A 12543-nucleotide genomic window follows, 5' to 3' on the forward strand; every position below is an offset into this window, starting at 1 on the left:
ATCGTAATATTTTGAGAATTTTTTCTAAATTGAAACTATACCTCCACGACGGACGATTGATGTGATAAAGGCCACATTAGCACTTACGGATCACCCTGTGTTACGATTTCTAAACCTCCCACCAAAGTGAATGCTGATGCCAACTCTTCAAATACTAATTAATTATTCGTATTTATTTGAAGATTCGTTGCATACCTTGGTTTCCGGACATATCTTCACTCGGAATTTGCTAAACAATGTCGCGAGGCCGAACTTAATCTCAATCAGGGCGAATCTCATTCCAACACAATTTCTTGGACCGGCACCAAACGGTATAAACGAGTGAGTTTTTCTCCTCTTGCGAGAACCTAAGTGGACAAAAGATGCAAAAGAACGAATCTTAGTACTTTTGATGTATATTTCTGCGTTCCTATCATGCGTTCCTACATGACTAATTTTCTGACACCTGGGTGTGATGAGACAAAGCTTGGAATAACGTATGAAGATCATTCTCACCGATTCGGGTCGAATTTTTCCGGATTCTCTTAAAATTCCGGATCATGATGAATGGAATACACAGGCACCAAAATGACCATACCTTTCGGAATTTTTATGCCAGTTTCACCGAGATCGTAGTCTTCCTGCGCCCTCCTTTCTATCCTAAATGAGGAGTGAGGGCATGAGTAAAAGAAACTAACTCTTTCTTCAACATGTTTGAAGTACGCAATTTTTTATCCCCGATAATGCTTGACAGGTACGAATTGACAGAAACTTACACTGTAGCCGGTGGAAATATTCGTAATGTTTCCCATACGACGTTGTCCAGATACTTCATACTCTGAACTTCCTGATATGTGAATTGTTTCTGCTATTAAATCGGAAAGATATTTGGAAGCAGAACTCATAAGAGATTTTTGTACAACATTTATATAAAGGGTGATTCCTTAAATCCCTTGATCGTAGGTGCGTACTTGCAATTAGGAAAACGTATCCAGATAACGTGTAAAACTCAGTCATTCATGTTGCAATTGGCTGAATAGCTATTAAAATAAAAAATAACTTTTATACGGATACCCTGTTCTAAGAGAACATAGTTATAAAGTTGTTGTGCTGTCTCCTCCTGAGCACCCCCAAAAAACATTCCTCGTATCTAAGTAGATATTTGTTGAGATATTAAGATTCAAAAATCACTGAAAATGCGCCGTAAACTAACGGACAAGCTCATTATGCTATTCTTTTGTTTTTTGCGATTTTTTTTAAATTCAAATATTTCAGCGAATATTGCACTCAGAAACATAATTTTTTTCTTTGTTAACCTCATGAGTAACGGGGTAATTACTTCCTAATTGGGTTTTTCTAGGACAGAGTGATCAAATAAAAAGTTAATTTCTTGTTTTAATAACTATAAAACCCTTTGCAACATGAATGACGTATCTGAGTTTTACTCGGATATTTTTTCTAATTGGAAGTATGCTCCTCTGGGATCAACAGTTCGCCAGTAAATTTTGGTATTTCAATCACTACACTTCACTCATAGTTCGAAAAATAAGAGGCAGATGGCAGCACTATAACAAGCATTACGCAGAAACAAGCTTCACATTAGGTTCAAAACACGAACACGCACATTCCAACGTGTACCAATTCGTTAAAAGTTCCGCAGAGGAACATACACTCATGTCCATAAATTAAGGATAATTCAGAATCACACGGAAATCGAAACCTAAAGTAAAAATTTCACCTGTAGAATTATCACACGCATCTGCAAGAATGATATGCAAATTTCAGGAAGCCACCAGAGGATGCGCATAGTACGTCACAATGACGAGAGTGTAAGAGGGGGTATATAAGGATCGGTAGCAAAGAAGTAAAATTGTTCACAAGAGTTCTGTAAGACGCTCAGTGCCATAAGCGAATAGTTATGACACAGAGGACGCATGTGGATGATTTTTTACGTGGTAGAATTATCGGCCGCCTGGAATGTGGGCGTACTCAGATGGAAGTATCCGAAGAACTTGGAATTGCCCAAAGTGTCATCTCTAGGCTTTGGCAACGATTCCAAGATAACGGAAATGTCAGTAGACGTTACAGTACAGGTCGCCCCCGAATTACAACGCCGAATGAAGACCTCACAAAAAGTCTCTATTCCTGTGATCTGTATTTGAATTTCAAAGCATTCATTAAGCCCCAAACATCATTGCAGAACGTCATTAAGTTGTCATTCTCAAAATAAGGAAAACAAATTTCGTTCGATTTGCCTTTACTCAGTAATTTTGGCTCGAATAGTTCATATACTGTATATCACCTGCATTATACATACATTGTTGAACAACTAAAACACTACGCTAATAGAAAATTCCTATTTCCAGCTTTGAATTAACGTAAATCAATTAGAAACATATATTTCCATATCGGAAAAAAATTTCCTTGTTGGACAGTGTTATGCAAGGGAAAAACTGGAACAATCTCGAAAGTACCTTTCGGGACATTTATTCGTGGACGTCTGGCCATCCTAACAAGTTTTTAATCTAAAAAAAAGTTTTTCTTACACATTCCGCCCTTAGCATTCAATTGTACATGGATCTGCGTTGGTTATTTGGGCCATGGTGAAGGAAGTGTTACTGCAACTTTTAACCACTCATCTCGAAAGAGTAGATCACTAGAAATCGTACGTTAAATGTATACGAACAATAATATATATACGGGGTGATTATAAAAAAACTATCCCGACATATAGGCCCCTAACTATCATACCATTCACAGAAACTGAATGAAATTTTGGCATAAGGTATTTTGATGTATGCGCTCAAGAATGATATGGAAAACAACAGTGTCACTCTAACAGTTATGGTTACAGTGAGAAAATTTCGAAAATATCAAATGGCAACACCAAGTTTTTTGTATTGGAATGTGATCTCCATTGTGAATAACACTAAATAGCGTTGGAATGGCACCTGTAGCACGAAAATCCCCGGAGCTAGGCAAGGAAAAAGTAAAAAGGACTTTGCCGTGCACCAGAGCATTAATGTTCGTTTCATTCGTCACACCGTTTCTTCGATCCCAGCCTGATTAGTCCTCCACAAGGTCATGTGGAAAATTTGTGAAACACAATAAAATGCTTTATTTTATGCTGCTTCTCTGTCCTTATTGGTTGTCCTCACTTTTAGCCTATCTACCGCCGGTGATTTTCATGCTACAGTTGCCGTTCGAACGCTATTTAGGATTTTTCACAATGGAGATCGCATTCCAATACAAAAAACTTGATGTTGCCATTTGATATTTTCGAAATTTTCTCACTGTAACCGTAACTGTTAGAGTCACACTGTTGTTTTCCATATCATTCTTGAGCGCATACATCAAAATACCTTATGCCAAAATTTCATTCAGTTTCTGTGAATGGTATGATAGTTAGTGGCCCATATGTCGGGATAGTTTTCTTATAATCACCCTGTATATATATATTTTTTTAAATTTTTATAAAACATTAACTATAAATATTTTTTATTAGTATCAAAGAACATTTATCCGATGAAAAAATAAATAAAAATATATATATTTATAGATAAATACATTAATTTTCAAAAAATTAAAAAAATCAAATGGTAAAACATCATCAATTTAATGCACATCAATACATTGATGTGCAAACAATAGATGACAGCAGCACAATTTTTAATACACTTTGAACAGGTACACAATGAATCCAGTTTTCATGCATCCAGCTTAGAATTTAGTATAATGATTTATATATATATATATTAAATACGTAATTGACCGGATTGATGGAAAAATACGGAAATCCGAATTTTAAATACGGGCTTTTGCTGATTATTGACCAAAAATATTTTGTCCGCTAATGGGGAGGTAGATTTAAGCAGTGGAATCTCGTTTATACAATTTCACATTTACACGATGTTTGACTTCGGTCGCAGTTGGTTCTTATACATTTTATATATAGGGTGTTTCAAGAAGAATCATACGATTAAAAAAAATCATAACTATTCAGCTTTTAATGCGTTTGGATCGAATAATATATAGGTTGAAAGAGGGGAAATCTCGAGTTGCCGACAGGTAGCGCTGACGCTCTTCCATCGGGCCGCCACTTGAGTGTTTGTCAAGATGGCGGCTGCACAACAGAAATCGTTTTTTGTTCTAAGCTTCGCGAAGTGCGAGTCCGTAGCAACTGCTCATCGTGCTTTTCGTCGACTATACCCTGGTGTTGAACTTCCAACTCTCAGAGCATTAGGCGATGGTGTAAACAATTCCGAGGCACGGGTTGTCTGTGCAAAGGGAAATCCCCTGGCCGTCCTCGCATGTCAGACGAAAATGTGGAGCGCATCTGACTGAGTTTCGCACGTAGTCCACGAAAACAACTCGCAGTGGATGCAAACATGCTCACAAAAGTTTGGGACGAATTTGACTACCGTATTGACAATAATAATGGATACAATTTTTAGTTGAGTTTGTGCTTTTAAATTTCATACTACATATCAACTATAAAACACTTAATGAATGAAGGTCTGTAAAACTCTGTAATTAGACAAATATATGTGACAGCCCTTGGATTTCGATTCCTGACCTCAACAATAAATAGCAGAATATTGTACTGAGATTTTGTAATGAATAGAGTTCTGGTAATTTTGTTTTAAAATCAAGTGAAATGTCCAAAATAACTTTCTTCGTAAAACATGCTTAAAATTTTTATTTACAGATTACTTGTACGTAAAAACGCATCACTAAAGTGGGCGTAACGTTGGTTCTAAGCGTCATATAAAGAAAACAAGGCCTATTTTGGAATCACAAAGAACTGTGATGCAGGTTACTTAAGTGATCTTTGAATGTGAAAGTGATTTTTGAGACCTACTTCAGTGATCTAAAAATGTGCCACAGGTCATTTAAGCGATTTGTAAATGTACCGCGTAGTTCATTTTTACAAAATTAGGTTTGAGGCATCAAGCCACATCAGATAACCTTCAGGGCCACATTTGGCCTGCGGTTCAACGGTTTACCATGTATGGCTTAGAAGGTGGGACGCAATGAATTTCTTAGTGAAATTTTGAGTTCTTACCCTTCAAATAGCATTTAAATCCACAGAAATTGATTATAATAACATACAAAGGTATTTCTTTCGAAATTTTAATTTTTTTTTAAATATTTTTTTGTTTTAAAAAAAATAATTTTTTTTTTCGTCTGGGGAGGGAGGTGCACGAGCCCCCTATGCCCCCTCCCGCGTACGTTTCTGATACCACCAACAAGCGTTAGGAGGTAGGGGCAGTGATGAAGAAATTTTGCTTACGGGGAGGGGGTGGGTGAGAGTTTTGCTGACTTTTGCTGACAAGGGGGGGACGGGGTCAAAAATGGCCAAAATTTGCTGACGTAATATTTGAACGGCCCCAATCTGAGCACACAGAGAAATTGTTCTAAAAAAACAGACTTTTGAAATTCCACTTGAATACGTGCGCTGACTCGCATTTCACAAGATCATCATCTACTAAATTACCATCTACCATGAAATTGAGATCAAAATAAGAATTTGTATAACTGACAAAAAAAAAAAAAACTGCTAAAGGGCCTGATAATTGCATTTAAGTGTGTGTGTGTGTGGCCTGTAGATCTTTTTCAGGTAGAAATGTTAAAATTTCGTACAACACATTTCTGAGAGCGAAAACTTGAAAAATGACGTGTAAAAATAATGGTATGACTTCTATCGTTCAAAGAATTTAAAAACTTGATTTTTCCTTCATTCTGATCTTTCTGAATAAATCAATCAACAAATTATAATTTACTTTCCTATCTGGCACGCTTAAAACGTCTTTCCCGCACCCTCAGGGCTTTAAATTCAGTTTTCTAATTACTTTTTAAATTGCTGAAGAGTGAAGAAATAAAGTGCCGCTGCAAATCACAATGAAAACAATGTATTTCACGAAAAAAATATTCGAATGATTAAAGGACCATATTTCGTTGAGAAAAATACGGTGAACTGGGATCTTTTTTTTAAAATAGGGTCAAATACGGGACATAACCGTATCGTCATCAAAAATGTTGCCGGTGCAAAATTTAGTAAGCATTACCTCACTAATTTTTTACTAAAAATGCTGAAAAAACTGAGGGAAAAAACGTTGAACCTGACAAATACTTGTACGTCAAATAAATAAATAAATATTTTTTTGGTATAATTATCATAATATAGAGAAACGCTAGTACAGTACCTTTCCAAATATTTTCTATTCATTGAAAGTTATCAAGATGTGAATTTCGAATGAACTAATGTTTGTCGTGTACTCATAAATCGTCCGTTCGTAGGGAAACGAGCCCCTGTTTCCCCCGCGAATATCGCGTTGACAGACGATTCCTTGCACATTGCACGTGGTAAAAGCCCTGGAGTACGATACCAAATACCCGTTCCAATCTCGCTCAAATACCAGACAAGCGAGACCTGGGACTTCCGTTGCTGTTTCTACACATGCTGCAAGACCCACCCTACCACCCTGTATGATGCATCTACGTTGTTTTTAGTGTTTCTTGAAACGAAAAGACTGAAGATATACGATATACACGTACGAATTTCCCGTTCATTACATTTTTAATTGGGTTGCTGTATTTTTGAAATATATGACATTCATATTTTTATGGGCATCTTTTTATCAGCCACCTCGTTGGGCATTTTGTCTGTTGTGACGTTGTATTTGTATTTATATAATGTATCAACAATGCATTTCCAACAGTATCTATTTTAACTGATTTTTTGAGAAATAATGCACTTTGTTGAGTTTTAGTAAATCTGTTTGTTGATGTTTACAACAAGCAATGTGGGTGGAAAGAGGAAAGATCATCTGGTGTTATTGCAGAATATGAAGTCAAATAGTGACTTGACCAAATCGAAATATCGTATATGGTTCTCAAGAACAACTCGGTTTGAATGTTTAGTTATTCTAAACTGTGTGCAAAAAGTAGTTATTCGAAGGTGAAAAAAGTGCCCTACTGAGTAGTAGAGAGGAGATTCACATCGCATTTTTCTTCACTTCTGAAATATAGATGGCGGCAAAATATAGAAAATATTTTATATACAGTGATACCTCGTCTAACGAAGATGACTCGTTCCGGAATCACGTTCGTTAGCCGAAACGTGATTTCCATAGTTTCTATGGAAAATCGTTTGATTCGTTCCAGCTTCTGACCAAAATTTAAAGATAAGTTTTTTAAAACATCAAGGAAAATGCTATAACTGAACAAAAACTGATTAAAGGCTAAAATGAACAGCTTCAAAATCGGATAAATAGGAATCTACAGGAAGAAAAGAGGTATTGAAGATATTTTTATTCTACACTAATGTACACGATCACAATACTGACTTTGGTATATACAAATACAACGCCACAACAGGCAAAATGCCCAACGAGGTGGCTAAGAAAAAGATGCCCATAATAAATATGGATGTCATATATTTCAAAAATACAGCAACCCAATTAAAAATGCAATTACAAACAATGTATATACATGATGAAATATTACTTAAGATAAGAATACTTATGGTTGTCTTATTCTAAGTATGGATAACTTCTCGATTTACCCAATGTTTATCGTATTTCTTTTTTAAACGTGTCAATTGTGTTACAATTTACTACCTCCGGGGGGTAAGCTATTCCATTTATCAACAACCGTATTAGAGAAAAATTCCCTGCGACACCATAACCTCGCATTGCCCCTTACCAATCGCGATACTGGTGTCCCCTTGTAAAAGCAGTCGATTGGCGGTGTACTAATAATTCATGGTCCATCCTATCCATCCCGCTCAAAATTTTGAACACTTCGATCATATCTCCCCGACACATTCGTCCATCTAATGTAAACATCTTCAAAAATATGAAGTCTCTCTTCATAACTCAAGCCCCGTGTGTCAATAAGGCCACGCGTGGCTCTTCTCTTCACCCCTTCAACCAAGTCCATGCCCCTCCATAGGTATGGTCTCTAAAACCTTACAGCATACTCCAGTCCAGGACGAACTAAGCCTGGGAATAGCGGAAGAACGACTTTAGGGGAACGTGAAGAGACCTTTTTGAAAATGGGACCAAGCATTCTATTCGGTTTTTTGACCACCGCTGAACAATGTCCAGAAAACCTAAGCCGCTCGTCAATGAGAATTCCCAAATCGGTGACCCTAGTTGCATGAAGCTAGTAATAATAAAGCTAATGTTGACACAACTCAGTCGAGAGTTCGTTGGTGTCGTCCCCCCTCCCCCCATCCATTTGTGTCAGCTCATTTCTGTGTCTGATACATACAGATGGAAAAGATAAATTCCTGCAATCTTCAGACTTTTTGTTTGATGCTAATAGTCTTGCACTGAAAAACGCGTGCTCTGAAAGCATTGGCTCCCTTTTTCTGTTTCTTCAATGCATTTTTTATTATCTGAATCCTTCATTTTACATGAAACGATTCAAAAATTTTCGAAAAGAGAAGTATAGGTACGTCTGGAAAAAGATTCCGAGTCGAACATGAGTTATTCGGACTCAAGCGAGAGTGATTCTGATGATGATTGGAGCGAAAATTCAGTTCATAACGCGGTTATTTTATGTTAGCGCGTGCATCCATATCAACGAAAATGTTCGTTAGCCGAATTCGTTATCTGAGGCAGAAAAATAACGTAAAAAATATTCGTTAGCCGAGGTATCACTGTATTTCTCTACAATCTAAATCATACATGGTCAACTCTCATGGCCGACGGGGCCAAATGTGGGCCCTTGGATTCATCTAATATGGCCCGTGAGCTCAAGCCTAATTTTGTAAAAATTAAATTAACTAAGCGGCACATTTACCGATCACTTAAGTGGTGTGACTCTCGTTATTCGAAAGGGCCGCTCTTCCCAGACGCGGCGCCCGGTGTGAAATTAATAGCAGAGTCAGAATCGTCTTAATAATTTCGGTGTCTCTTAGTGCCGATCTTATATAAGGTGTCTCTCAAAATGATAGCACCACCTGTATTTTTCGGTTTTTTTCCTACATGTAACTTCATTTTGATAAGAGCTGCCATATAACATAAATACCTAGCTTTTATTAAATCTTTTTGAGAAAAAATTTTGTTGAAATTTCAAAGGATATATAAACAAACTATCAAATAGTCAAATCGGGATAACTCGAACTTTGATAGCTCGAATATCTGTTTAAGTCGAAGTTTAAACTCAGCCGCAGAACTTTTTCCGTATTTTAGTGTTAAAATTTTTCTTTAGCTCAAAGTCTTCTTCCTTTACGTCGAAGTTTTTGGGAATGAAAGAAATTTAAATAATAGCATTTTTAGTAGGTAGGAAATGCATTTAGCAATGGAATTTAGTAGTTAGCAATAAATATAGCATTTGGCAATATAATATAGCATTTTTTGCAATAGAATTTAGCATTTTTTGCAATAAAATTTAGCATTTTTTGCAATAGAATTTAGCAATGTAATTTAGCATTTAGCCAGGGCCGTCATTTCAACTTTTTCCGGGGGGGGGGGGCGGCAAAGCACATGTACTCAATGTATGTATATATAAATATATACCATTTTTAGTGTATTTTCAAAAGCCGGGCCCCCCCCCCCCTGCCCCCTAAATGACGGGCCTGCATTTAGCAATATAATTTAGCATTTAGCAATAGAGTTTAGCAGATTCATTTGTCCGCTTGCAAAATACGAATGACTTTCCTCGCGAAAGAAGAGGTAGGTGGTCAGCAAGGCTGTCTTAAGAGCATCATGGGCCTCCGGGCCAATTAACTTTTCTGAGTCCAGATCTAGAAAATTCTCGAAAATTTCAATCAATTCTCATTTTTGTGAGGCCCCACTTCTCTTGGGGCCCACGGGCCGTGCCCAGTTGGGCCCACACGTAAAGACAGAGCTGGTGGTCAGTGCATTTTTTTGACAGAATTTTTTCACTACTACATCATCTCTATGCGTGACCCTGCGAATCAACTCACTGGGCCCGATAGGAGCCTGGAAATCGAGTTGACGATGTGTCCCCCGCCGACTTTTCCACTTCCGAAAGATGGCAATGCGGGTTTTCTTGTGCGCTTTTCAAACGACCTTTTTAATGAATACACAGATACTAATTTCATACTCTACTGACATTTAAATATTAGATATAAAGGCTTATTTGAAAGTTTCGGAAACATTGTCCGAGGATGATGTCACTCTCCGCTATTCATATGAATGTGTTTTAAATAGCTGGCTGAAACAAAGATATATTTAGGAAAAAGAGAAAATTCAACGGCCTAATTCACCCAGGCCGTGAGAGGACGTGGGTTCGATTCCCCACAAAGGCATCTGAATTTCCTCTTTCCCAAATATATCTTCGTTTCATCTAGCTATAAAAAAAACCTTCTTACTTGGTAATGTCACTATTTCCTTCACCCCCTTCCCCACTATGCAATACACAGAGAGAAACAAACTTGGTTTCAACTATTGAGCGGTACCTCTATTCCCGACTTGGGAGGCAGCAAACAGTTATGCAACTGATTGACTGACGCCGCTCGATATCGTCTGTGCAGTCTTTTCTTCTTCACAGTTCACTTCCAAGCTGCGAATGTTGATGACTGTATTTTGCATTCACTGTGAACATTAATTTTTCTCGCCTCTGGTGATCTTACTAAAAGAATCTTCTCCAAACATATAGACGAGCACTTCCATAAGACACTCTGTGAAGTGCATCTTGTCCACTTTCGCAATGACCGACAGAGATTTCACGTTCAATTTCTCTGCGTCCATGCCGGGAATGGATACCCCCACAGCGCGACCCAACCCGCAAGGGTAAAAGGCTTATATCCCTGGAGGGACAGAGCCTGGGCCGTGACTGGTTTGTCGGGAATGGATACCGCAGTCCAGCATGATTTTCTTGCGACTTCTTGTCCGGCCCCGAGTGACGTTACTTCCCATTCTCTTTCGGCGGGACACCCAAATCCGAAACGTGCCGGAAACCATAAAGATTTGATCGGCCGTGACCGAAAAATCGTTTGTATCCCTCACAAATTAAATTCTATATACATCCGAAACAAACGGAAAAAAAACAACCTCGAAGCCCGTACATGCTACTATGACCATACGTCCCGTATTTGCCAGAAGAGTCCTGGTTTTATTTCTTTTTCTGGCCGTCCCGACTTTTTGGCAAAAGTGTCCCGGTTTTTCCCGTATTTTACACTAAGCCTACTTGGATTTTTATTCTTCATTGAAGTGAAAGATTGAAATTATTTTTCAACTCACAAATTATGTTATGATCATTACAACTATAAATAAGAACATTTTTCTCCCACATTTGTCATGTTGAACCTTTTATTTCGTGGACTTCATTTTAGTCCACTGCAATTTGCAGTAACGCTTCGTTTCCCGCCATTGAGATTTTTCCGTAATTTCAGCAATATTTGGCAACTTTGTACATTTTTGGCGTTTTTCTTGGCGATGTCCCCTATCTTCCCGTATTTGGAATCCCAATTTCCCGTATTTCTCTCGAAAAAATATGGTCTGCTTTGTTCATGCTGACCATTTTTTTTTTCTTTTGAGATAAATATTTAACATAATTTATTAAATGATGTCAGAACAAAGAATTTAGATGACAGACAGAACAATGTGAAAATTTTTCTGTCATCTGTTGATCAAAAGTCAAAACATGCATACGATCAGGATGTGCTGCCGACTAGTAGTGAAAGATTAAGATACTCTAGTTTCTTTATTACGTCAATAGATGGCAGCACTATTCAAAAAATTTGATCAATTCCTTTTACGTTTTAACAGCGGAAGACTTCTAAAATGTCCAAAGGGCCCAGCAAACCCTTATCTTTCTGCAACTTTTTCTAATTTAAGGGCCCTCAGCTAGTCACCAGATTCGAAAACTCAGAAAGGGGGATGCCTGCGCGAGCACCCTTGCTAATGTTACTTTTCTAAACTTCAACAACAGATGACGCCACTATACTGACGTTTCGGAATTATATGAAGTTCCTTCTTCAGTAGCAAGGAGAATGGTGAAAATATACTCCTCATAGCGGAAGTTACTCGCTATTGTAGACAGAGTCGAATTCAAAACGCCTTGGCCACGGGCGGGGTTAAGAATGTTCTTAAAACACATTTTACAGAAGAAAAAAACGTGTCATCAGCCGGCACTTCCCTAATCTATGGCTTCCCCAGATCTTAATCCGTGCGATTTTTGGCTTTGGGACATTTGATACGTCCGGTAAGTCGTGACAATCCAAGAACTTTACCTGACCTTAAAGGCAGCGGCATTTCACGCCACGTGCTGAACATTTTCCAGCACGCACTTTGGTCAGTTGTGGAACATGCCATCTTGCGCTTTCACATGGTATGGGGGGGGGGGGCATTCAACTATTACGTCAACAAGTAAATAATAAATTACATGCCATCAAGCCCACACTTGGTCATTGGCGTTCGAGCTGCAGGACCAACCGAAAGGAGGAAGTTCCAGTTGCCTCACACAATCATATCTATTATTACGAAAGAGTCAACCAGAGTGCCCACATTGTCAAAGCCCATTGTCCATTGCTCACACTTTTTCTTGTTCACATCATCGTCATCATTTTACGACCGCTTTTGGTCA

General features: G+C 38.0%; 1 protein-coding gene across 1 annotated transcript; it reads right to left on the reverse strand.

Annotated features, from left to right (window-relative positions):
• Positions 1-505: 505 nt before the first annotated feature.
• Positions 506-850, reverse strand: LOC149087958 (cytochrome P450 3A19-like). The gene is made up of 2 exons (XM_089252656.1): positions 756-850; positions 506-639 (listed from the first exon to the last, which is right to left on the reverse strand). Exons 1-2 carry the CDS (start codon positions 812-814, stop codon positions 525-527), a joined length of 174 nt encoding a protein of 57 aa, XP_089108782.1. The 5' UTR covers positions 815-850; the 3' UTR covers positions 506-524.
• Between the last annotated feature and the right edge of the window lie 11693 nt (positions 851-12543).

This window comes from Pholcus phalangioides, unplaced genomic scaffold (assembly GCF_987345545.1).
Source record: "Pholcus phalangioides strain wild (caught in Gottingen) unplaced genomic scaffold, Ppha-v1.0 ptg000003l_1, whole genome shotgun sequence".
NCBI lineage: Eukaryota > Metazoa > Arthropoda > Arachnida > Araneae > Pholcidae > Pholcus > Pholcus phalangioides.